Source organism: Mytilus trossulus, chromosome 8 (genome assembly GCF_036588685.1).
Source record: "Mytilus trossulus isolate FHL-02 chromosome 8, PNRI_Mtr1.1.1.hap1, whole genome shotgun sequence".
Lineage (NCBI taxonomy): Eukaryota > Metazoa > Mollusca > Bivalvia > Mytilida > Mytilidae > Mytilus > Mytilus trossulus.
Window position 1 is genome coordinate 3918061 of NC_086380.1, and position 27987 is coordinate 3946047.

At 32.0% G+C, this 27987-nt stretch overlaps 2 protein-coding genes across 2 annotated transcripts in view; one reads left to right on the forward strand and one right to left on the reverse strand.

The window, feature by feature from the left end:
* The first annotated feature begins 2823 nt into the window (after positions 1-2823).
* The window catches only part of LOC134728142 (rabankyrin-5-like), a 36322-nt gene continuing 11158 nt past the window's right edge, over positions 2824-27987 (forward strand). The window contains exons 1-16 of the mRNA XM_063592610.1: positions 2824-2904; positions 8449-8641; positions 9503-9624; positions 10090-10225; positions 14545-14668; positions 16012-16161; positions 16926-17091; positions 17487-17691; positions 18623-18752; positions 23219-23324; positions 24931-25028; positions 25419-25647; positions 26065-26317; positions 26891-27059; positions 27294-27412; positions 27808-27870. Coding sequence (XP_063448680.1) covers positions 2847-2904; positions 8449-8641; positions 9503-9624; positions 10090-10225; positions 14545-14668; positions 16012-16161; positions 16926-17091; positions 17487-17691; positions 18623-18752; positions 23219-23324; positions 24931-25028; positions 25419-25647; positions 26065-26317; positions 26891-27059; positions 27294-27412; positions 27808-27870 — 2321 coding nt within the window. The 5' untranslated portion in view covers positions 2824-2846. The remainder of the gene's footprint in view (positions 2905-8448; positions 8642-9502; positions 9625-10089; positions 10226-14544; positions 14669-16011; positions 16162-16925; positions 17092-17486; positions 17692-18622; positions 18753-23218; positions 23325-24930; positions 25029-25418; positions 25648-26064; positions 26318-26890; positions 27060-27293; positions 27413-27807; positions 27871-27987) is intronic.
* On the reverse strand, positions 11431-12912 carry LOC134681589 (complement C1q-like protein 3). Its single transcript, XM_063541238.1, has 3 exons — positions 12814-12912; positions 12263-12328; positions 11431-11844 (listed from the first exon to the last, which is right to left on the reverse strand). Exons 1-3 carry the CDS (start codon positions 12893-12895, stop codon positions 11447-11449), a joined length of 546 nt encoding a protein of 181 aa, XP_063397308.1. The 5' UTR covers positions 12896-12912; the 3' UTR covers positions 11431-11446.

A 27987-nucleotide genomic window follows, 5' to 3' on the forward strand; every position in this document is an offset into this window, starting at 1 on the left:
TGGTTTCGAGTTTACGACATTGTTTTACAAGTATAATCAACGTACTGAAGTACTGAACATCGGATGACCGCAAGTTCTTGTGGATGGTCACAAGCACTTGTCTCAGAAAAAAATCACATTTCTATGACTGAAACTGAGATTTATGTACAGAGATATATTTTTTTCTGAGAAAAGTTCGTGCGTAGATGATGAATAAATGACAGGGAATTCAATCTCACTGCTTTAATATCTATTATATTGTGGTGATACAAATCAGTATACTATGATGTGTTGTTATATATTATATTAATATTTGTATGTAGCAGTTACATGTATGTATAATTTTCATCCAATTGTATATCACTCTATTCTACGATTCTAATAAAAGTGCATTACACGTGCATGGATGGTGGACACTCTTCAATAACAGTTCGATTTTTCCAATAGATTGGATTTGAGTAGACATTCATAATTTCCCACAAAACTTTCTTGTGATATTCTTCCGCATGCGTTAACTCATTTCTTATGTACGTGTGCATAGATTTTAATGCATTTAAATATTTCTAACGACACAATATGTTTGTATTTTTCATTTCCGTTCTAATGAGTATTCATTAAAGAAATGAATTTATAAGAAGCGATAAGATAGGTTATTTTGCACTCGATGATATCCGCGTATTTATACGATCGGTTACCAGTCAAAACCGAAAGTCAAATCTCTATACAATACATCGGAATTAATCCCCTCACGGTCATCGCGATGTAAGAATCAATATTCATGTTATGTTTTGTGGCGTTTTGTGAAGATAAAAAAGATCTACTTTACACAACAACAAAAGACATTTGCACACAACAGATTGATTTGTTATTTTTTCTTTCTCGAAAGAGTTTGGAGTGTCTGTAAATTAACACCTTAGAGCTAGCTGCTACATGTTTGTGTGCCATCCATCATATATGTCGGACAACTACTCTCTCTCTCTCTCTCTCTCTCTCTCTTGTTCTTTCTGAAATTATTGTAAAAGAACAGTTTTAACTTTCATACATGCCTATTTACAAGGCATTTCTGTTGGAGATTCGAGAAAATAAACATTCTGTCACACTACTTCTACATGTAATAACCCTATTTTTCATACACATTGCTAGGTAGATGTACTAACAGTAGATTAATAAAAATTATCTTTAGCTATACTGAAATTTTATGGCATACGAGTATTTCTCTCTAAAACTTTTTGTTAAATGAGTCGATGCAACAACAAAAAACGATTGCACGTTTTACTGAAATGTTCACGACTAAGGAGTACTTTTTCTCATGAGATTTGTTGTGAGAATTTTCATTCATGTGTATAGCTTCGATTTTTTTAATAGCAACGCTAGGAATTACAGATACTATCTGGCTGAGGAGGATATCTAAAAGAAGATCTCACTTTTGGTTGCATTCCCTTTTTCAATGTATCTTGCTTTTATAAAGTGGGGGTGTGGTCATTAGTAAGTTTTCTCTTTGTTATAGGTCCGGGGCCTTGTCTTTATGGAGCATCCCAGTTAAATATTTCGACATCTTATATCCTTAATACAATGCAGATCTACATTTTAATGCATATTAAACGAGAACTTTATTTTATATAGATCAGACCATTTTCTGAAATTATGTTATGCCAAATATGCAAGAAAAGTCGTATACCAGTTTAACGTTATTATAACGCGGACGTCAAATTATGCTTACGGGGGGATTTTCTACCTGCAACTCAAACAAAAGTACATATCATATCATTTTAAAGGAAATTAAATGTATCTTCCATAAATATCAGTTAACAGGTGATAAAAAATTGGGATATAGTAGAATTTCGTTTGATAAAAAGCCTCTGAATTATTCTTTGTGTTATTTTGTCCTCCGGGACCTTTAATTGGACACGGGAAAAATGACGATGTTTTTAAAATAAGACCGCAGTTACATAATGATGACTTCAGATAGCTTCTTCGGAACATGTATAATTTTTCTTATATTATTAAAATCCATTTTCGTATGTTATATGTTATGAAATTGAAGACAGAAAGTTTTTTTACGGGTTGAGCAGCAAATTGGGACATTTTCACCCTTTTTTGTTTAAACTTTTCTGACGATCTTCCTACTCTCATAGTTAAAAAACGTCTATTACATCATTTAACTTTAATTGTTTACAATAAATTTGTAAAATTTTAAACCATTCTACTTACTAATGAATCCGCACTGGGAATTCAAAGACAGGCGCACACAAAACAAAATTGTAACAGCGGGACAACCTTAAAATGACGTTATAGGCATCGAAATACGCATTTTTTTCATTTAAAAATGGACAAAGCACAAATTCATCTATGTTATTGATTTCTATGGTTTATTTCCTTTCGAATGATATGCATAACATGGCTATTAATTGTATAGGATAACGGAGCTTGAATTTGAATAACCCGCCATCTAACCCATATTTCCAAAGTGACACCAATATCGTGCGCAACGTGACTATATGTAGTTTTAGATGTTTTTATAAAATAGTTATCAAAGGTACCAGGATTATAATTTAGTACGTCAGACGCGCGTTTCGTCTACATAAGACTCATCAGTGACTCTCATATCAAAATATTTATAAAGCCAAACAAGTACAAAGTTGACTTGAAGAGCATTGAGGATTCAAAATTCCAAAAAGTTGTTCCAAATACGGTTGAAAATATAAAATCTTCCTTCCCTTGGTTATTATTTTATTTTTTTAATTAATAATTTATTATGAAAAAAAACAAAAAAACTTCACAATAAAAATATTTGGGTCGGAAATATAATGACTTATTTTAGATTTACCTCTTAGCATTCGAAACATTTGGAGCTTTTCTCCGAAGATATGGAAAATATAAGAGGCGTGCTTAGGTCACATGATCTTTTGGACAAAATGGCAGAAGGTGCATAAATTTTATTTTTAATCAAAAGTATCTTAATTAATGCAAAGTTTACCGTTTCTTAGAAAATTGAATTTCTCAATCATGTTAGCTGCGATAGATTACAATTTTAATTCCCACAATGAGCACTTTGTATTGCTTACGTACAATGCATTGAAAAATTACAACAAAATTTCCACTCCCATATAATTTGAAATTTCACCTACGGCTACAGGTCGGAGACCACGGTTATACATCACTATATGTGGATGAGACATAAGTTAAACAGAGTGTACTGCATACTACATCTTCAGATTGTGCCCTCTAGTCAAAACATGTACTCTGACAACATTTACTATTTAGCTGGTTTCACATAAAATGACTCTGTCATGTCTGTAGCTCAAAAATCCAACATGTTTAATATTGATTTATGAATTATGAAAAAGGTTTATAATCCATATACAAAAACCTTCACTTAGTTAGATCTATCAATTATGTTTAACACTTTGATTACATGTGATAATTATTGACGATCTGATAAAAAGATAATCATAGATAATAACAGTTAATCTCGTTGTAATACTGACCATGAGTTTATGAATCATGTTTTACCAATTCTAAGATATATATACGGTATACATTTTGTCATGAAAAGTATAAAAAAAAAAAAACTAAAAAAAACTAAAAAAAACCCCATCTTCACAAATTAAGACAAAGGTAGTCTTGTAATTGACTACTCAATAGGCTTAAATGCTAAACAGCTGATCTTTGAAAAAAAAAAAATATGCTATATAGTTTAAAAAAGAAGATGTGGTATGATTGCCAATGAGACAACTCCCCAAGAGACCATTTTTCCGATATTTTACTTATAAATGAACTTAGTTTTTTTCTACCAGGAAACATTACATTCACTCTGGCTAAAGTTTTAAAAATTTTAATAACTTTCTAAAACTATCCTGGATTTGTACCAAACTTGGACAGAAGGTTGTTTAGGATCAAAAGCTACATGTACATGTAGTATCTAGTATTGTTGTTCATATTTTGTTCTTGTCTTTACATATTTTATTCATAAATTGACCTAGTTTTTCTTCCAGTTACATACTGTCTGCAGTTAAAATTTTTAAAAACAGTTATTAGATTCATAAATTATCCTTGAATTTTACTAAACTTGGACAGAAGCTTCTTACAATAAAAAAACAGTATTGAGAGGAGTATTTTAATTATTCTTTTTCCTTGTTTTTGTTGAGCCTGCGATTAGTCTTGACAATATACACTTTCTTTCAATATTGTGTTACATGTATCTAACAATAAAAACAAGTTTTGTCCCTTTAGCATGTTTAGTTTAAAAATAAGGATGTAGTGATTTTTACAATAACCCATTTGACTTCAAATTGTTATTTAAAAGTTTGAGCACTGTTTTTTAGCTCACCTGGCCTAAAAGGCCAAGTGAGCTTTTCCCATCACTTGGCGTCCGTCGTCATCTGTCGTTCGTCGTCGTTAACTTTTACAAAAATCTTCTCCTCTGAAACTACTGGGCCAAATTAAACCAAACTTGGCCACAATCATCATTGATGTATCTAAGTTAAAGTTTGTGTTTTTTTACCAGGCCAACCAACCAAGATGGCCGCCTAGGCTAAAATTAGAACATAGGGGTAAAATACAGTTTTTGGCTTATAACTCAAAAACCAAAGCATTTAGAGCAAATCTGACATGGGGGTAAAATTGTTTTTCAGGTCAAGATCTATCAGATTTTCAGATGAATCAGACAACACATTGTTGGGTTGCTGCCCCTAAATTGGTAATTTTAAGGAAATTTTACTGTTTTTGGTTATTATCTTGAATATAATTATAGATGGAGATAAACTGTAAACAGCAATAATGTTCAGCAAAGTAAGATTTACAAATAAGTCAACATGACCAAAATGGTCAGTTGACCCCTTCAGGAGTTATTGCCCTTTATAGTCAATTTTTAACAATTTTTCGTAAATCTCCATGATCTTTTTCCAAAATCTTCTCCTCTGAAACTACTGAACCAATTCAATCCAAACTTCATCTGATTGATTCCTAGGGTATCTGGAATAAAGTTTGTGTTTTAATTCCCATTTCATCAAAAAACATGGCCGCCATGGCTAAAAATAGAACATAGGAGTAAAATGCAGTTTTTGGCTTATAACTCAAAAACCAAAGCATTTAGAGCAAATCTGACATGGGGTTAAATTGTTAATTAATTCAAGATCTATCTGCCCTGAAATTTAAATATGAATGGGACAACCAGTTGTTGGGTTGCTGCCCCTGAATTGGTAATTTTAAGGAAATTTTGCTGTTTTTGGATATTATCTTGAATATTATTATGGATAGAGATAAACTGTAAACAGCAATAATGTTCAGCAAAGTAAGATTTACAAATAAGTCAACATGACCAAAATAGTCAGTTGACCCCTTTAGGAGTTATTGCCCTTTATAGTCAATTTTTAACCATTTTTCGTAAATATTCATGATCTTTTACAAAAATCTTCTCCTCTGAAACTACCGGGCCAAATTAATCCAAACTTGGCCACAATCATCATTGGGGTATCTAGTTTAAAAATTGTGTTTTGTGACCGGGCAAACCTACCAAGATGGCCGCTACGGCTAAAAATAGAACATAGGGGTAAAATGCAGTTCTTGGCTTTTAACTAAAAAACCAAAGCATGAAGAGCAAATCTCTCAAGGGGTAAAATTGATTAACTGGTCAAGATCTATCTGCCCTGAAATTTTCAGATGAATCAGACAACACATTGTTGGGTTGCTGCCCCTAAATTGGTAATTTTAAGGAAATTTTACTGTTTTTGGTTATTATCTTGAATATTATTATAGATGGAGATAAACTGTAAACAGCAATAATGTTCAGCAAAGTAAGATTTACAAATAAGTCAACATGACCAAAATGGTCAGTTGACCCCTTCAGGAGTTATTGCCCTTTATAGTCAATTTTTAACAATTTTTCGTAAATCTCCATGATCTTTTACCACAAAATCTTCTCCTCTGAAACTACTGAACCAATTCAATCCAAACTTCATCTGATTGATTCCTAGGGTATCTGGAATAAAGTTTGTGTTTTAATTCCCATTTCATCAAAAAACATGGCCGCCATGGCTAAAAATAGAACATAGGAGTAAAATGCAGTTTTTGGCTTATAACTCAAAAACAAAAGCATTTAGAGCAAATCTGACATGGGGATAAATTGTTAATCAGGTCAAGATCTATCTGCCCTGAAATTTAAAGATGAATGGGACAACCAGTTGTTGGGTTGCTGCCCCTGAATTGGTAATTTTAAGGAAATTTTGCTGTTTTTGGATATTATCTTAAATATTATTATGGATAGAGATAAACTGTAAACAGCAATAATGTTCAGCAAAGTAAGATTTACAAATAAGTCAACATGACCAAAATAGTCAGTTGACCCCTTTAGGAGTTATTGCCCTTTATAGTCAATTTTTAACCATTTTTCGTAAATATCCATGATCTTTTACAAAAATCTTCTCCTCTGAAACTACCGGGCCAAATTAATCCAAACTTGGCCACAATCATCATTGGGGTATCTAGTTTAAAAATTGTGTTTTGTGACCAGGCAAACCTACCAAGATGGCCGCTACAGCTAAAAATAGATTATAGGAGTAAAATGCAGTTTTTGGCTTTTAACTTAAAAACCAAAGCATGAAGAGCAAATCTCTCAAGGGGTAAAATTGTTTAACTGGTCAAGATCTATCTGCCCTGCAATTTTCAGATGAATCTGACAACTCGTTGTTAGGTTGCTGCCCCTAAATTAGTAATTTTAAGGAAATTTGCTGTTTTTGGTTATTATTTTGAATATTATTATAGATAGAGATGAACTGTAAACAGCAATAATGTACATCAATTTAAGACTCAAAAATAGGTCAAAATGGCCAAAATGGTCAATTGACTCCCTATGAAGTTATTGTCCTTTATAATCAATTTTTAACAATTTTCTTAAAATTTGTAAATTTTTACAAACATTTTCCACTGAAACTACACGGACAAGTTCATTATAGATAGGGATAATTTTAAGCAGCAAGAATGTTCAGTAAAGTAAGATGTACAAACACATCACAATCACCTATTAAAACACAATTTTATCATAAACTGCCTGCTTCCTTTGTTTAATTCACATATACCAAGGTGAGCGACACAGGCTCTTTAGAGCCTCTAGTTTTTAGCTCACCTGGCCCAAAGGGCCAAGTGAGCTTTTCTCATCACTTGGCGTCCGGCGTTCGGCGTCCGATGTCCGTCGTCGTCCTGCGTCCAGCGTTAACTTTTACAAAAATCTTCTCCTCTGAAACTACTAGGCCAAATTTAACCAAACTTGGCCACAGTCAGCATTGGGGTATCTAGTTTAAAAGTTGTGTCCGGTGACCCCGCCAACTAACCAAGATGGCCGCCATGGCTATAAATAGAACATAGGGGTAAAATGCAGTTTTTGGCTTATAACTCAAAAACCAAAGCATTTAGAGCAAATATGACAGGGTAATATTGTTAATCAGGTTAAGATCTATCTGCCCTGAAATTTTCAGATGAATCTGACATTCCGTTGTTAGGTTGCTGCCCCTGGATTGGTAATTTTAAGGAAATTCTGTTGTTTTTGGTTATTATCTTGAATATTATTTTAGAAAGAGATAAACTGTAAACAGCAATAATGTTCAGCAAAGTAAGATCTACAAATAAGTCAACATGACCAAAATGGTCAGTAAACCACTTTAGGAGTTATTGCCCTTTATAGTCAATTTTTAACCATTTTTCGTAAATCTTAGTAATCTTTTAGAAAAATCTTCTCCTCTGAAACTGCTGGGCCAAATTATTTGAAACTTTGCCACAATCATCATTGGGGTATCTAGTTTAAAAATTGTGTCCGGTGACCCCGCACACCAACCAAGATGGCTACCATGTCTAAAAACACAACATAGGGGTAAAATGCAGTTTTTGGCTTATAACTCAAAAACCAAAGCATTTAGAGCAAATCTGACAGGTTGTAAAATTGTTTATCAGGTGAAGATCTATCTGCCCTGAAATTTTCAGATGAATTGGACAACCTGTTTTTGGGTTGCTGCCCCTGAATTGGTAATTTTAAGGAAATTTTGCTGATTTTGGTTATTATATTGAATATTATTATAGATATAGGTAAACTGTAAACAGCAATAATGTTCAGCAAAGTAAGATCTACAAATAAGTCAACATGACCGAAATGGTCAATTGACCCCTGTAGGAATTATTGACCTTTGTAGTCAATTTTCAATCTGCTTCCTTTGTTTATTATTCACATATACCAAGGTGAGCGACACAGGCTCTTTAGAGCCTCTAGTTTTTTAACTTACATGAACATCCTGGATTTGGATTGTTGCCAGTTTCATGGTCACATATTCAATGCTATATTTTATAACATGCACATGTAGGTACTGTTACCAAGATTTGATTGAAATTAATGTGAGAAACAACTAAAATGATTTCTGGTCTGGAACTGTTACATATCATGATGTGTATATTTATAATGTTAATTTTTTTGTTTATTTGTAGGAGAGGTAGTAAAACTACAGAATCATCTGAGTTTACTTCGAGAGGAATATGTTAAGCTACAAAATCGATTGGCTCAGGTAGAGAAGAAATACCAGATTGCTGTTGCTAGTTCTGGTCAGTCAGGATCAGATGACAATTTTGTAGCTAGATTATTAAAAACAGTTGCTGAACTGTTCAATAAAGAACTCTACAGGTATGCAATCATGACAACACAATGTTTGTTATTGATATTCCTAACCAAAATGCTTACAGTTTCAAATTGTATAAAGAATTAATTTAGAATTTTACCATAAAATGTATTGATAAAAGAATTACTGGTAGTACATATTTATCCTTATTATAACTAATTGTGTAACTGCCAGTATTATTTACACTTCTGTCCGTGCTATGTTTGCAAAATAAGAGTATGAGGCATTAATATGAAATAAAAAGTTTGAACATAACAGTAAGTATAACTGTTCTATATCTTGTTGTTCAGTGTGAACCAAGGCTCCGTGTTGAAGGCCGTACATTGACCTATAATGGTTTACTTTTTTAAATTGTTATTTGGATGGAGAGTTGTCTCATTGGCACTAACACCACATCTTCCTTAATCTTTCTATAAGAGATTACTTAGTGCAAGTCTATTAGAAACATAGGGACTGGACAAGACTAGTGGGTAGTATAGGAGTATACATTTTTTTAAATGCATGTAAACAATTGACAAGCTATATATCTGTATGTAATGAAGTCTGTATGTGGATAAGAAAAAGAAAACCAACAGCCTGATTTAAGATAATGAAAATTTAAACTAAAAAAAATATGACAGACCACATCAATGACAACCACTGGTCCATTTTTTGTCTGTTATATTTGTAATGGCAAGTTTAATTCACAGAATTCAAATAGTATGCACAATAAACCACTAATTTTCTGCTTAAAAATTTATTCGGACTAGTAATTTTTTGCTAAAGTTTGTTTAAACACTTAATAAAAATATTGAATATTAATCTTCATACTTGCATTCAAAAAAGATTTTAGTACAGACTGACCAAAGTCTATATTTCTTTTACAGTGACATAACCATTCACTTGCAAGGTTCACAACAGATATATGGTCACAGGTTTGTCCTAGCTGCTAGAAGTGACTACTGGGGTCTGCCTGATCTATCTTCTGTCAAAGAACTGGATTTAACTGGTAAGGAGGCAAAGTATTATTCTAAGATTCCTGCTTAAGGAATTGTGTGTTACAAGTAGAATTAATTTTTGAATTACCAGTATTTTGGTTTGGCAAATCTTGCATTTATCTTTTTGATTAATGCTTTTTTGCATGTTGGAAATTTGCATTTAAAATAAAAATATAACTGCTGCAGAAAAATCCTAATTTATGAATGTCAAAATTACTATAATTGACAATTAGCATGATTAGAAAATATCACAGAATTTTAGAAAAGTCATATTAAACTTTAATAGAATGCAGGGTAGTGATTTAATATATTGCACTTTATATATATTTCTTTTTTGTAAAAATAAACCAGCTTTTCTTGTAACCATTCAACATGAAAAGTATTTTTTTTTAGTTATTTAGTCTTTCAATAACAAGAATATACTTTTTGTTAAACTCTGATAGTTGAGACTTACAGTACTTCTAAAAACATTTCAGATATAAAGTATGAGGTAGCCAATGCATTGATGAAGTGGGTATACACAGATGAAATAGATATAAAAACAGATGATGTCTTCCTGTTAGAGTTACTCAGAGTGGCCACCAGGTTTAAACTTAAGGTGCTACAAGAAAGGTACTTTATAGTGATAAATATTGTTAGCTGTTTCGGGCAGCAGTGTCAACAATACATTAAATATAGATTTCTGATAAAGTTATTTTACAGGAAACCTCTAGAAGTATAGGTAAATGATATTTGGAAAGCAGTTTTATAAAAAATGGTTCATGTCATTTCCATATATTATTTTGCTCCACTTTCTCTGTCATCATCTATTGATTTTGAATGTTACGCATAGATAACAGGTAAAGTTTGTGAACAATCAGTTTTAAGTTAGGTTAGATTAAAAGGGAACCACTTATTATTAATCAGTGGTATTTTGTAATCAGTTCAATATATGCATTGGCGTTTCCCAATTCCATGGTTCACTGACATTTTAAATGTTAGCCTTAACTACGTACTAATTCATAGCCCCATTTCTTTCTGTGATAAATTTTGCAATTTCAAACATTAATGGCTACTTTGTCATGCATTCAAATAAACTGGCAGTCATTTCATGTCAAAACTATATCTTATCCTGACTTTTGCTGAAAAATTCAGTACACTTTAATTGCATAAACATGAATGAGCGTACTGTTTACTGGAAGTAAGATACTTCAAAAACAGGTACTTCTGATCTGAACAACAGAGTAAATATCCTCCTACTATAATTATATATATATATTTTTATTATTCAAAAGAATCTTCCAACCAAGTCCTAAAACTTTTCATTTGATACCTAAACTTCCCAATGATTTTACCTATTGACAAATATTAAGCTATGTGTAGGAACTATTTTGTTTAAAATATATACAACTTTCTTGTATGTTCTTTCTGACTGGGCCAACATTATTGGTTCTATACCTTTGTAGAAAAAGTCAACATTTGCATTATAGCCATTATCTATAAATCCAAAATTACAAAAAAGAAACATATCTCTGTGTCCACAATTTTATTTTAATATATAGCTTTATTGTGATAAATTTATGTTCCACGATAATTAATTGGTGTGAGTTTGATCAAAACAGTTGCAGGACAACCATGCACAAATAAAAGATTTTACACAAAATTCATATCAAGAAGTTATGAAAGGCTTTTAATAGCTTACAAGCTCTAATTATATAAACACCAAATTATCAAATGCAGTGGAAAAAACTCTTCAGTAAAGTAGATATTGACAATCTTTGATGAAATATGAGACTTCAAACAAAACCTATTATAAGGGCTTATAGAACTAAATCTGATATAATTGAGTATACTTTATTCAGAAATAATGTAAGCAGAAAACATAGACCAGTGCATACCATACAATCCCTCAGTACCAGCATGACCATCATGACGGATTGTTAACTTATCTCCCCTCTTTAGTTCCATCACAGCATTCAAAGAACCTTGGGAGTAGTTATGTCCATATGTTCCAACAGTGCTTTCATTATTCTTCCATAGATGGCAATGCAGTTGTTTTCCTCTGAAGGACATTACTGAACCTGATACAAGATATAAACCAGTCTTTTTCACAGTAAATACACCAGTTGAAGAATCATAAATTTTTCCTGTATTTAACCAAACCTTGTCAAATTTGATCACTTCATTTGCTGCTAAGTTTGTACCTTTAGTAAGTGATACCGTAAATGCATCACGCTTGCCAGCATGGGGTTCTAAAAATAAAGGAAATTTTGAAGTAAGAAAATAGGTTGAGTTGAAAAATTAGTTCTAGTGAAATGTTGTAATAGAAACAAAAAATAATTATAATATAAGAATTATCACATATGGTATGATTGACAATTAACTATCTGTCTAAAATTAAATGGTTGTAAGCAACAGTAGTTGCAAATATAGTTTATAGGAGCTACAAAGTTTTGTTTCTTGAGTATTCTTATACAACAAAACATCTAAACCCCTTTAATAGTTCAGGTTTATTGTATTTGTAATAGTTGATCTTTGAATATGCTTATGAGACTCAATGTTCTCCTCTAAATGGAGACAGAAATTGAATGCAACACACATTAATTTTATTTACTTAATATTATATATAAATCTGGTTCATTAGAAGTAAACATAATTACTTCAACTCACCATTATCAATTCTTGGTTTTCTGATTTTGCACATCATATCCATTAAATCTTCTGATAGTCTACTTTCTGTAAAAATAAAGGTTTTTAAAAGTCTTCCACAATTTTAGTGAATTTGTTAGCCTTGCACTATTTAAATAAAATTTTAAATCTTACTCAATTTAAGTGAACTTGTAAGTGATTTACAATTTTAGTAAATTTGCAAGCCATTGCACAATTTTATTAGATTAGGGACATCACTTGCTGTACATATAAGATATGATGAAATTTCATCAGACCCTTGATATTTCTTTGTAAAAAAAATATTTAAAACTGGTACACTCAAATGAATTATTTAGTCAGATGGACTACAGTTGGGTGATTTTGGTTGATGTTGTCTGTTTTACTTTCCAATATTTTTGATAATTCTTGTTATTATAGTGTTATAAGACAATACAATTTGGAGGCACAAGAATCTTGTCACTTAATAGTGAATTGTTTGGTAATTGACATGGAAGAAAAAATATGTGTGACATTCAAAGAATGTTAAAAGTGCATAATGTTAATAAACTTACCCTTTTTGCAAGAGGCTTGTACATTGCTGATTATCATCATAGCGATAAGCATGAGAATATTGCATACACACTTCATGCTCATCTTAAATGTTTGTTGTAGTTATGATAGTAAAAAATGCTGAATACCAGTCTGGTGCTGCTGTTATTCTTTTATATCAATATCATGCCAGATATTACAAGTATCATGTTAAAATGACATTTATTAAAATGTAATATGATAGGATTACATTCACAGGCAATATTTTAAACAAGACAGCTTGTTACCTTAATCTCAGTAACAGGAAAAAATGTGCAAACACTTTTAATTTAAGTGGGATAAAACATATTCAAATGCATGTTTCTTTTGAAATCATTATTGAAACAAATTTTTGAATACTATTTCATGAAATCAGTACCATTTCATTTTATAATAGAATTTAAAAAATAAAAATTCTCCAAACAAAAAATAACCAAAAATGAAAGTGTTGTAAAATTTGATACAGCTGCTTGTAATTTTTTATGAAGAAAAAAATTGACAACATATTTAAAATCAGAAAATTTTCAAAAGCTATATACAGACTTGATGGAATATAGTAGATATAGTGCATAATGTAACTTTTTATTAATAAGGCAGCAACCATTTGATTTTCTGGGGGAGGCTATGGATTTTTTTTCTGGACATACTCTTTTTTTCGCCTTTGGCGAAAGACAATCTTTTTTTGGGGGGACAAGTCAAACACATTTTTCTTCTTTCCATTTTAGCATTACATATAGTGGCAGCTGAAACAAACATTTTTTTTTTATCAGGGTCAAATTATTTTTTTTCCAAAAACAGAAAACAAACTTTTTTTTCCAAAAAAAAAAACATAGCCCTCCCCCCCCTCAGAAAATCAACTGGTTGCTGCCTAACCAGGACATAACTGCAGTTGTTGACAGTTATTTCCTTCTCATATTAAACGACAGAATTACAAACCAAAACACATAGATGTACCGCAGGTTAATTATCACATTGTGATTGGTTAAATGATGTCACATGATGACCCCCTATGAATCCGTAGGGTGTTAGTAAAAAGTGGGTACATGAAGTCACGTCTATTGTTATTGGTGACGTCATCTATTAATGTTGTTGTGTTTTATTGTTTATTTGTCTACAAATTGCAGCACAAAAAGTAACACATGCAATAAATTCGTTATAGAGGGTGAATGAAATTGATTGTAAGGTAAAAATGTCTGTTTAGCAGGTTTCATACCACCTTGTCCTCATTTTCATGATTCTTTAGTCATTGTTAAGTTCTTGTTTTTTGGTCTGTTGTTCAATTACCAGAAGTAATAGATCAACTTTGTTTAGTCTATAGATCTAGAATAATTGTATGCTGTACACGTGTCTGTCTGACAGGATTTTTCTGACCTTGACCTCATTGTCATGGATATTTATAAATTTAAAGATATATATGATATAGTAAAACCTTAATCCCAAGTCACTTACAACATAAAATCAATGGTCAGTAAAGCAGACGAGACATTACAGTATGTGCACTCTTATTTAAGATATATACAGTGTAACCTGTGTAATCTGACACACAGGGGGAGGGGGCAGAAAATAAAGGTCGGATTAAGCAGGGTGTAGGAATACTCCGATGCAAGGATAGGCATATTTTGGGACCAGTATAATGTGTCAGTCAAAGCAGGATGTTCTAATATTCAGGTGTTGGATTAGACAGGTTACACTGTATATTCATTTTATTTCTATAGATGTGAGAATGGCTTGATGTCCTTTGTTAATATGAAGAATTGTATCAGATTTTATCAGACAGCCGAAGAAATATCTGCTGAACTACTGAAGCAACATTGTTCTGAACTGATATCTAACCACTGGGTAGGTATGATTAGTTGGATGCTAATTATCTATTGGAAGGTTGACCTAATTCTAAGCGACCATTTTGAAAGAAAATCTTTTTTATGGAGCATAGTTCTGATTATATACTGTGAAAGTACTTTTATTCGTGGGGTACCAATTTTCATGGTTTTCGTGGATGACTTTATCCATGAATTTAAGTGTCCAATGAAATAAGACAACCATTGTCCAAATCAAGACATGGAAAGATCCCCATGAAGGTTTGAAAACTGATATGATCTAGAGAATATATTGAATAACCTCGAATCTGAGAATACTTTAATAACAGTCACAGCAGTACAACTGCATGCAAGAGTATACCCAGTTAATCTTTAATAACCTAAACTGTACAACTTTTGATCTCTTAATTCTCATCAAAATATGTGTATTCGATGAAAGTCATATTTCCGGTATTAATACGCTAGTATGATAAAGTGTTCATTTTATATCCTCATATATAGTTCTCGTACATATGGGAAATAATAATTTCATGCTGTGCTTCATTTTTATAAGAATTATTTGACAATTAAAGATACGTACATTTATGATACTGATTTCTTAAGGTGACATATTTATGGCCTAATTTACACCTTTGATGGTTCTTAATCTGTTGATCACTTTATCTTGGTAGTCTCAGCTTGGGTTAATCAGTGTTGTCACTACGATTTACATCGGTCAATGTTTACTTTGCAATTTCCTTCAATCCAGACCATTTGTAACCTTCCTATCTAAAGGCTTAAATTTTCCTTTTTCTTTTTTTGGAAAACTAAAATCCATGAATTTAAAAACCCACGAACAAATAAATATTGCTCAAACCATGAACATTGATACCAACGAATTAAAGTACTTTCACAGTATGTTGTTTTGAACTGAAATCTTATCATTGGGTAGGTATAATATTTTGGATGCTAATTATCTAATGGAAGGTTGACCTAATTCTAAGCAACTATTTTGAAAGAAGATCTTTTTACGAAGCATAGATCTGATTGTATTAGTTTAACAATCTAATATCACCATAATGCCCTAATCATAAGAAACAATTATGTAATTTTTATTTAGCAGTGTAATTTACACAATTTAGAAAGGGGCAAGTGCAGCATAACCTGAAAAGGATGTTTTCCATAGGTTAATATGGTGTTTTTATCATAAAAAAATGTTGCTGTCCAAAAAAACAGTTATCACAGGAGCAGTGCTGAATATTACCTTTTACCTATATTGCTAATACCCATAGCGTAGGAAATAAATTATTGATAGTATTTGTACTATATTCTTACCTGTAATTAGCAGTTAATCAAATGACTTATTAAGGTGACATATGTTTTCAGAATGATTTTACGAGTGATGATTTTGAGACGATGCCAGCACCTTTACTGTACAGTATGTTTAAGGCTAAGACAGAATTTCCTCTACACACTGCGATAAGAGCCAAGAGGGAAGATGTTGTTTTCTTATATCTCATGGAATTTGACTCTCAGGTAAACTTTGTTGTACATTGACAATGAATTGAAGTTTTATGTTTAATTGTGGTCTACCTTCAATAGTAGGGGGCATTAAGTTTTTGTAAAAAGTTATTGGTAAGGTCAAATCTACCTGAGTATTAGCATGCATGATCATAAGATGTGAATCTTTTTAAAATGTTCAACTGTATGCCAAATTAGGGTTGTGACCTAGATTTCATAGTTCACTGAACATGGCAATGAACTAGTGCAAGTGAGGTATTGTGTGCAATGGACTCATTGTTTTGTCACTATTTTCATAAGCAATATAAAAAAGAAGATGTGGTATGATTGCCAATGAGACAACTATCCACAAAAGACCAAAATGACACAAACATTAACAACTATAGGTCACCGTATGGCCTTCAACAATGAGCAAAGCCCATACCGCATGTCACTGATGTAGGCTAATGACAAACATCTTGCATTTTCTTTCTGCTGATAAAAACCAATATTACTCTAGTACGAGATGGAAAATGATCATATAGAAATAACAAAGGTGAAATCAGTGATTATGTAATTACCTGGCTGTTTTAAATGGTGAAGAAGATTAAATTTTACTGATGGTTGTGATGCATTCAAAAGATGAGTTTATAAAACCATTCATAGGCTATAAAATTGATAATCTCAGTCAGCAAATGAAGAGTTGAAATTTTCTTAAGAGCACATCCTTACCCATCATACATAGTAATTAAGTTAATATTTATAGATGTGCCAATACATTTAATTGTATTTTTTTTTAGTTATCAAATAAGTTGAACGAGGTTGATGGTAAAGGTGACCTTCCTCTTGACCTTGCCCTACATTCTAGACAAGAAAGCATTGCACATACACTGATTAAACACAGAGTTGATGTAAACAGGAGAGATAACTCTGGAAAATGTCTCTTACACAAAGCAATTAAAAGAGGTATGACTTGTTTGTTTTAAAAATACATGCAGTACATGAAAAAAACCTGATATACTTCTAATGGTTATAAAATTTTATTGCAAGAGGAAAATGAAGGGACGTTTTCTATACCCCGAAATTTGCACAGCAGCATACAACAGTGGTTGTTCCTAATTAAAGTTCCATAGGATAAATTGTGTTATTTATATTTATCCTATTTATGTAAGTTATAAAAAAGAAATTAAAAGATTGAAACAAATGGTCTGCTGTTATGAGCATTTCATTCATACAAAGTTTATGAAAGGAAGGTAGTTACCTGTCAGAATAGCATGTACTTGGTAGTAAAAGAATATACATAGTTTCAATGATATTTTTATATCCAATCAAAACAAAGATTTTTATTCTCTTCACTTCAGGAGATGAGTTTTCTGCAGAGTTTTTGATCACAAACAAAGCTGATGTTAACATGACAACACATTTAGACAAAGAAACACCCCTACACATGGTAGCATCATTTAACCCTGATGTATCAAGTCCAGATGTCATAAAAGGGATGGCAAGGATAGCACAGAAACTGTTAGAGCATGGTAGTGATCCCAACCAACAGGATACTGCTGGCAGGTATGGAGTATAAAAAAGGGTCATACAAAAAGAGAGGTGAAGGATACTACAGAGGCATTCAAACTCATAAGTTGAAAATAAACTGACAACACCATAGCTAAAAAAGAAAAAAAACCAAAACAAACAGACTAACAATAGTATACAAAACAACATTTTTTCTACTTTTCTACATTGGCTTAAGGTATAGGGGAGGGTTGAGATCTCATAAAAATGTTTAACCCTGCTGCATTTTTGCGCCTGTCCCAAGTCAGGAGCCTCTGACCTTTGTTAGTCTTGTATTATTTTAATTTTAGTTTCATGTGTACAATTTGGAAATTAGTATGGCGTTCATTACCACTGAACTAGTATATATTTGTTTAGGGGCCAGCTGAAGGACACCTTTGGGTATGGGAATTTCTCGCTACATTGACCTGTTGGTGACCTTCTGCTGTTGTTTTTTCTATGGTCGGGTTGTTGTCTCTTTAACACATTCCCCATTTCCATTCTCCATTTTATACAAAACCAAAGATTGACCAACACAAACCCAATCAAAACCTTGAGGTTCCAAATACAGATTGGTCAAATCAGAACAGGGTATTAATTGCTGCTACGCTAATTATATAAGATCAGGAAATTAAGAGAAAAGACTGAGAGTTAGAATAATGTGTCATGGTAGGATGACATGTCTTTCTGTGGACTGTTATCTTATGAACTAGCACATACAAAGATCCGGCTCAGCTTGTCCATCTTGTGCAAAGCAGGGTTAATATATGTATTATTTTACATGTTCTCACCCTGAATATGCAATTAATTTGCCACTGGACGCTAAACAGTCATCTATCATCATTATCATTGATGTACTCCACATTACTCTATCATCATTATCATTGATGTACTCCACATTACTCTATCATTGATGTACTCCACATCACTCTATCATTTGTATTTTCAGTACTCCATTACATTGTTCTGTGTTCTGTAAGAATGAGGCAGTGATGCAGGTCTTATTAAACAGTAGTAAAACCAACCTGGAACTGAAGAACCTCGAGGGACATACAGCTCTATGGCTAGCTATACAACAGGTTGGCAGAATTTTCATTTATGAAATCAAAAGTTTCATTACAATTTATGTTTACTTTGGATTTATTTATTTTCAAGGGTAACAATTTTTGTGGATTGAGGAAAGCTTGCATTTTTTTGGATATTCTATTTCTTGGTTGTGCCAAAGTTTGCATAAATTCCTAACACATTCATTCTTTTGCACATCTTTACCACCCTGGGAATTAAACCAAGAAATCCACAAAATTTGTATCGGAAGAATAATAATAAATCCACAGTAGTTGTTCATTTGATACACACTTTACAGATTATTTTTTTACACAAATAGTATGTAATTTTAGGATAAAGGAAGACTCGTAAACCTATATTTAATGTCGAGATATGATATCTTGTGTTTCAAAAAGTTAAAATAGTATACTTTTTAAAAAATTTGTAGAAATACAATGCAAGTGAATTGAAGTTGTAGAACTGACGGTCAGATTTGTTTTATTTTGTAGAAGAGAGTATGTGCAGTTATAAAGTATTTATTTGTTGTCAAAATTTTTGTATTTTGAATTGGATGCTTTATATATACAGTAATTCCTTTTTAGCTCACCTGGCCCGAAGGGCCAAGTGAGCTTTTCCCATCACTTTGCGTCCGGCGTCCGTCGTCCGTCGTCCGTCGTCTGTCGTCCGTCGTCCGTCGTCCGTCGTCGTTGTTAACTTTTACAAAAATCTTCTCCTCTGAAACTACTGGGCTAAATTGAACCAAACTTGGCCACAATCATCATTGGGGTATCTAGTTTAAAAAATGTGTGGCGTGACCCGGTCAACCAACCAAGATGGCCGCCACGGCTAAAAATAGAACATAGGGGTAAAATGCAGTTTTTGGCTTATAACTCAAAAACCAAAGGATTTAGAGGAAATCTGACATGGGGTAAAAATGTTTATCAGGTCAAGATCTATCTGCCCTGAAATTTTCAGATGAATCGGTCAACCCGTTGTTGGGTTGCTGCCCCTGAATTGGTAATTTTGTGGAAATTTTGCAGTTTTTGGTTATTATCTTGAATATTATTATAGATAGAGATAAACTGTAAACAGCAATAATGTTTAGTAAAGTAGGATTTACAAATAAGTCAACATGACCAAAATGGTCAGTTGACCCGTTTAGGAGTTATTGCCCTTTATAGTCAATTTTTAACCATTTTTCGTAAATCTTAGTTGTCTTTTACAAAAATCTTCTCCTCTGAAACTGCTGGGCCAAATAGAACCAAACTTGGCCACAATCATCATTGGGGTATCTAGTTTAAAAAATGTGTGGCGTGACCCGGTCAACCAACCAAGATGGCCGCCACGGCTAAAAATAGAACATAGGGGTAAACTGCAGTTTTTGGCTTATAACTCAAAAACCAAAGCATTTAGAGGAAATCTGACATTGGGTAAAAATGTTTATCAGGTCAAGATCTATCTGCCCTGAAATTTTCAGATGAATCAGTCAACCCGTTGTTGGGTTGCTGCCCCTGAATTGGTAATTTTGTGGAAATTTTGCAGTTTTTGGTTATTATCTTGAATATTATTATAGATAGAGATAAACTGTAAACAGCAATAATGTTTAGTAAAGTAGGATTTACAAATAAGTCAACATGACCGAAATGGTCAGTTGACCCGTTTAGGAGTTATTGCCCTTTATAGTCAATTTTTAACCATTTTTCGTAAATCTTAGTTATCTTTTCCAAAAATCTTCTCCTCTGAAACTACTGGGCCAAATTGAACCAAACTTGGCCACAATCATCATTGGGGTATCTAGTTGAAAAAATGTGTGGCGTGACCCGGTCAACCAACCAAGATGGCCGCCACGGCTAAAAATAGAACATAGGGGTAAAATGCAGTTTTTGGCTTATAACTCAAAAACCAAAGCATTTAGAGCAAATCCAACACGGGGTAAAATTATTAATCAGATCAAGATCTATCTGCCTTATAATTTTCAGATGAATCTGACAACCCATTGTTGGGTTGCTGCCCCTGAATCGGTAATTTTAAGGAAATTTTGCTGTTTTTGGTTATTATCTTAAATTTTATTATAGATAGAGATAAACTGTAAACAGCAATTATGTTCAGCAAAGTAAGATTTACAAATAAGTCAACATAACCGAAATTGTCAATTGACCCCCTAAGGAGTTATTGTCCTTTATAGTCAATTTTTAACAATTTTCATAAAATTTGTAAATTTTTATTAACATTTTCCACTGAAACTACTGGGCCAAGTTCATTATAGATAGAGATAAATGTAAGCAGCAAGACTAGTAAAGTAAGATTTACAAACACATCACCATCACCAAAACACAATTTTGTCATGAATCCATCTGCTTCCTTTGTTTAATATTCACATAGACCAAGGTGAGCGACACAGGCTCTTTGGAGCCTCTAGTTTATAAGACCTTCTATGCTGTCAATAAAACAGCATTTTCTTTCTTCTTTGATCTCCAATCAGAGGTCACCTTTATTACACGCCATAGTTCTTTCTGCTGATTAGATGATCTTATTAGAGAGGACTACTGTAATATAAGATTGTAATAGCACAAATAGTTTTATTCCTTATTTTTATTACTTAAACAGGTGATGTAGAATGATTGGAATTTTGTAGTTTATTTAGTTTTTTATTGAAATATTAAGTAATTATTTTCACAGGACAGTGTTCAGTTAAATCGCTCACAAATGGTAATGATATGATCTCAAATATATATATTTTTTTCCTTTTGATATGGTATGTTAAATATGCTTGATATTATTTTGCTCATCTTTTGAATTTTTGAATGCGATTTAAGCTTTTAATTTTTGGTTTGCTTTTAAACTGTTTAGAGATTTTACAAACTTTACCACAAATATTTACAGTGTATACATGTTACATCTGACAACATTGTCAAATCAAGCAGTAATTTATCAAAAGTTACACCTAAGCTTTTTATGTACAAAATATTTAGGAATTATTTGGGTTTTATGAAGCATATTTCCCATCCTTATATAAACTCTGTGATGTGCCTTATTTGCACATTGAGTGTAGAGGAGTGAACACACTACTAATTCTTATGTAGAAAACTCACAAAATTAGCTGGATAGGTTAGTGGGCTATATCTATTTCTAAATTAATATATAGAAATAGAATCAATATATATTTAATCCTTTTAATGTTATAATAACAAAATAGATATTTTTTAAAAAAGGCATTGAATTGTTAAATTTTTTTAGAACGTTCTCAAAGAGACCTTTTAGTCTATTAGTGTCTGTCATCTTACTATTTCTCTCTCTGTTTAGTATAAAAAAAAATCCTCTATAAACCATTTTGTCAATCATATTCAAAGTTAAAATTAGTTATTCTTATATTTTCAAATGCATTGATGTTTTATATGAGAAACTTGGCCACATCACATAAGATAGATCCTTTGGTTAAATCAACCATAAATTCTATAAAACATTTGATTAAAAGATTTACTGAAAATATGGATATACAGATTAAAACTATTAAAAATCTACCGATTTCACCAAAGTCTCCCAAAAGAGCAAAAACATTCAAATATAGATATTAAATTAAATAGTACACACTTGCTGCATGACAAATATCATCTCCGTGTAGATGCATGATTATGCATGATAGAATATTACCAAGTACATAAAGCTTATATGGAAAATATATATAAACATTGGTGAAAGCATTGACAAGGGAATAATGGATGTCACTTATATATTACTATATATTTTAAATATTATCAATCTTTTTTTTTCCTTTTCGAGAAGGAAAATGATATGTACCTCATAAATTTATCTGGTCACATACATGTATACTGAGGATTTTTCCAGGGTTGGCAAAGTATGAGAACTTTGATTTTGTGAGTAGGGATAATTTACACGAAATCCTTGAAAAACAAGTTTCTCTCAAAATGTACTTACAAGGGGAAATAAAGCAATATTTAATTTGAAAGAGACAATCATAACAAGTCACTTTTTCTTAGTGCTACGGAAGAAAACATACAATTTTGGCTATAATTACACCTTATTTATTAAAAATACTGGATTTTGATTGGTTGATAGACAGTGTATTTTTCACTATTCTCTCGACTGGTATTTTTTGGAAATACCACTCATTAACATGATATACCTGTCCATAAATTACTCCTGAAAACAAGGGAGATAATAAAATACTCCTGGCTACATGGGAGATAATTCATTTCAGCTGATACTTTTTTCTATATTTAGCCCTCAGCATTTTTCAGCCTATTTGCATTGATATGCATAGTGTATTTTAACCTTTGTTAAATGTATTCCTATAAGAGAAGAAACAAGTTTCACTTATTCACAACTGATTTTAATTGGTATTATTCATTGCTTGCAAAAGTTGTGAAAATAAATTGCATGCTAATATAAATAGGTTCACTGTCGGAATTCTTTGTATTGATATATCAAATATTTGCAGACATTTGATAATGATCTCCTATTGATGTGTTTCTGTTTGTAGGTAGCAGAAAAAGAAGGTGATGTTGAGGAAGTATACGGAGAGAGTAGTATAGCAGCTCAGTTGTTAAGGAAAGGAAGTTCTGCTGATGCTGTGGAGCCTGAAACCGGTCAGTTTAGAAATAATTACTGCTACCAAAACATCATTTTGAGGTCATAATTTCTCTTTCTCTGAAACCGGTCAGTTTAGAAATAATTACTGCTACCAAAACATAATTTGGAGGTCATAATTTCTCTTTCTCTGAAATCGGTCAGTTTAGAAACAATTACTGCTACCAAAACATAAATTTGAGGTCATAATTTCTCCTTCTCTGAAACCGGTCAGTTTAGAAATAATTACTGCTACTGAAACATAATTTGGAGGTCATAATTTCTCCTTCTCTGAAATCTGTCAGTTTAGAAACAATTACTGCTACCAAAACATGAATTTGAGGTCATAATTTCTCCTTCTCTGAAATCGGTCAGTTTAGAAAAAATAACTGCTACCAAAATATAATTTGGAGGTCATAATTTCTCCTTCTCTGAAATCGGTCAGTTTAGAAACAATTACTGCTACCAAAACATGAATTTGAGGTCATAATTTCTCCTTCTCTGAAATTAAGCAGTTAAGAAACAATTACTGCTACCAAAACATAAATTTGAGGTCATAATTTCTCCTTTCCTGTAATTGGTCAGTTTGGAAATAATTAGTGCTACCAATTTCTCCTTCTCTGAAGTTGGTCAGTTTAGAAATAATTACTGCTTCCAAAACATAAATTGGAGGTCATAATTTCTCCTTCTCTGAAACAGGTCAGTTTAGAAATAATTACTGTTACCAAAACATAAATTTGAGGTAATAATTTCTCATTCTCTAAAACCTCTCACAATTTATTATTTCCTGTAATCGGTCAGTTTTGAATAATTACTGCTTCCAAAACATGATTTTGAGGTCCTAATTGCTTTACTTGTACATGTACTGTATTGGGATGTTTGTACATTTAACTTTATATTTGCACCTCTTTTTAAACACATCACCGCCTAATGAAAGTTTTGTAAAAATATCCAATTTGAAAACAATTCTTGTAATAAATGTTGGTCAGAAGGACACCATCACATTCCCTTAGATGTCTTTTTATGTGTAGATTTTGGACTTGCATTCAAACTAATTAACAGAAAGATCGATGGCTTTTATAAAATCTGGATTACATTTGATTAAGTTATTTGTCAAAAAGCATGATTTAAAAAAATTGAGAAAGGAAATTGGGAATGTGTGTACTGTCAAAGCGACAACAACTCGACCATAGAGCAGACCACAGCATGTCTGAGTGAACTTTACTCTTTATTATGAGTTATTGATGGAAATAACTATGAACTATTTGTCATTTGACATTTGGGAAACAACAATTCATCAATAATGATAACAAAAGCTTCATAATGTCTTATATTTATGTTTCTCTTATCTGTGAACACAAGCAATTCACTAAAAGCCAAAACAGTATTTTAATTTAATTTTAATTTGATTTTAATTTTCAAAACTATCGCTGAATACAGATGATTTAAAATTATTAACATTTGTATATGCATTTCAAGTTTGTCTTACAATGCAGTGTCATATATTAACATTGATACATACATTTTAAGATTATATTAAACCATAGAATATTTAGAAATTTCATTTTGAAAATAATTAAGCTAAAAAACTATTTGTGATTAAATATTTTAATTTCCTAATTACAGGTGATGTTTTGTTGCATTTAGCCACTAGATGTGGAAATGAGAGAGCTGGAATATTTCTGGCTAAGAATGGTGCAAAATTGAATCTCACAAACAATAAGGTACAACGATGACCTTTTATAAAAGACAATATGAACTTTTAGATTAATTAATCATGAATTTAGTTATGATAAAAGTAATGAGCAAGATAAGTATTTTATCTTTATTGAACTGTATTTAAAACAATATATCAAATTAGGAAGGATATTTCAATCATTTATCTTAGAATGGGGAAACCAACAATAGATGCAAATTTTTTTTTTTTTATATTTAGTCAATTTGACATCAACCCATAGGTTGGATTTCATAGTGCCATTCCGGGGTCCCATGTATACATTTATGGAATACCCCTTAACATTCATTTGTCCTATTTATAAAATGCTATCATTTGATTTTTGAACTTTTTAAAGTTTAAAAACTAAAAGGCTGTATGTCATATTTCTTTGTTACAGGGAGAGACAGCCCTTCATTTAGCATGTGAAAAGGGACTCTTAAAACTGACAGAAATATTATTAGACAAGGGAGCTAACCCAAATTCTCAAACATTAAAACCATCCCACTCAGCCACAGAACAATTAACATTTGATGGAGAACAGCCTCCTGTTTCTCAACAGACACCTCTCCATCTAGCTCTAGTCCATAGACATAGTGATATCGTAGAGATATTTCTACAGCATAAAGGTAAGTGTTATATATCTTCAGTTTTCAGAACTTTAAGTTCTGTAAATTCAGAAATTATTTCATGCATATATGATTGTGCTTTTCCTCATCATTGCTTCAAGAAATTTGTCATAAACATGTCACTTTATTGACTGAAAAAAGTTGGCTGTTTAAAGCAAAAGGTCAGGTCAAAAAGATAACATATATCCAATTTTGTCTTAGATTACAGTAAGATGGCCAGCCCACGTTATATGTCCTGTTCAGACTTTGTACATCAAGTCTAAAAATGTATTTCAAAGGACAAAACTGTACACTACAACAGTTTTGGAAGACCTAGTTTCAGCCAATTTTATGGTATGTTATTTGACAGAAACTTTAATGAAATATATTTCATCAGATTTTTCATAAACAACATAAACTTTTTGTTACTTATTATAGTTAAAGCAGCACACAGTGAGGATGGGATTAAGATACTACCCAACTTCAATCTTAAAGATTCCGATGGTCAGACAGTATTAGGTCTGGCTCTATGGAGCAACCTTCATTCTGAGGCAGCTAGATTGTTAGGAGCAGGAGCCAACATCAATGAGAAGAATTCCGATGGATTGACATTATTACACCAAGCTATAGAGAAACAGGATACAGCCAGTGCTCTGTTCTTAATAGAACACCAGGCAGACCTTGGTGTAGTGTAAGTAGTGAGCATTAGATGTAGCTTTAAGAGAATTCCTGTATAAAGCAGTCAGTTAACTTGTCTATATAGCTGTTTCATTTTCGTTGAAGTTAGATTTCATTCAAATTAAGAAAATTTCATAGAAAAACAACTTTTGATTTTAAAAATAATTTTGCAGTAAGATTTTGCTAACTTGCAAATCACATTACCCAAATGTTGATTTGGGTATGATGATATTGTCATTCCTGGATTACTACTGACTGACAGTAAAATCCTTGCTAAAGTTGGCAACCATTTTGCTATGCTGGACAACTTGGGCATGTTATATTTAATGCTTCGTATAGTTTCATTGCTGTGCTTTCTACATGTTAACAAACCCCTAAATAGATGTTATTGACTTCAAAAATAAAAGTTGTTAGGTTTGGAAATTACACCATTTAAATAGCTTCCTTTGAAGACTTGAAATTGATGCAACTTCAATATGGAGTTAGAATGCTTCCCTCTTAAAATGTGCATAGCTTCGAAATGAAATGAAAGGGAGTAAAGCGCTTAAGAATACATAAAACAGAATAATTTTCAATCTTTTTTCAGCACACCAGATGGTGAGATTCCCTTACAACATGCTATAAAGCGCCATCTACCTGTCGTGGTTGATATTCTGTGTAAAAGGGGAGCTAATATGAATCTACCTGACAAGGAAGATAACTGCCCACTATGGAATGCCTTGGATTCAGGACAACATGATATAGCACAGATACTTGTAAGTTAATATTGAAAAAAGTTTGATGGGTAAAAAATTGTTGGAATCATGCTGACCATTTATTTTTTTCCAGTGGAAAAATAACTAGTGATTATAAACCTGCTCAGACTATTATCTGAAATGTATTTTTGGTGTGCATTGTATTTAATAGTGTTCTCTGAAGTACTGTCCATACTATCTGGATTAGTTGAACATGTTATTTTTTAAGTCAGAAGTTATTTAATCTCATCCTAGGTAAAACATGGATGTGACCTTGACCTGTGGTCAGCAGGACCTGGTGGTTGTAGACAAACATTATTACACAGAGCATTAGATGAGAATAATGAATCCGTAGCCTGTTTTCTCATCAAAAGGTTTGTAGATTTTTTTTTTATATATAAATGAAGAACTCTACTCTAAACACCATTTATACATTTCATCATTAGCGGTATCTAAGGGGGGAATATCAGGTTTAACCACCACATGATATTTCATCTGTGGAAAATACAGTGAGAACCAAATACCATTCATTTACGAATGAAACAAATATTAGTGGTGGATGGGTAAAGAGAATAGTGTTGTACAAACCCCCATAAAGTTATGAAAAAGCCTTTATGATGATCTTGTAGTATTTTGATTCTCCTAAATTTTATTTTCTGTTTGTGTGTGTGCTTTTTTACGTCAAAGTATTAAATACAGATAAAACATGTTAGTTCTTAACTTTCAAGATTTCATAATTAATGACAATGGTTTTGTTTTGCTTTTACAGTGGTTGTGATAAGAATAGTCCACGAAAACCAGGACCAAATGGTGAAGGGGAAGAAGACGCTAAGTAAGTTGTTTGCCTAAATTTTAGCCTTTATAAAAAGCTTTTAAAATTGGTATAAGAGAGAATGGTGGAGATGTAAATGAGGAATCATATTTACATGATGTACAAGATATAACCCTA

Bases quoted from the DNA above. Each gene is read 5' to 3' on its own strand.
- LOC134681589 (XM_063541238.1), bottom strand. From the start codon at position 12,895: ATGAGCATGAAGTGTGTATGCAATATTCTCATGCTTATCGCTATGATG. The intron at 12,329-12,813 runs GTAAGTTTATTA...TTATTTTTACAG, and splicing joins ACAAGCCTCTTGCAAAAAGG to AAAGTAGACTATCAGAAGAT. The intron at 11,845-12,262 runs GTGAGTTGAAGT...CTTTATTTTTAG, and splicing joins AAAACCAAGAATTGATAATG to AACCCCATGCTGGCAAGCGT.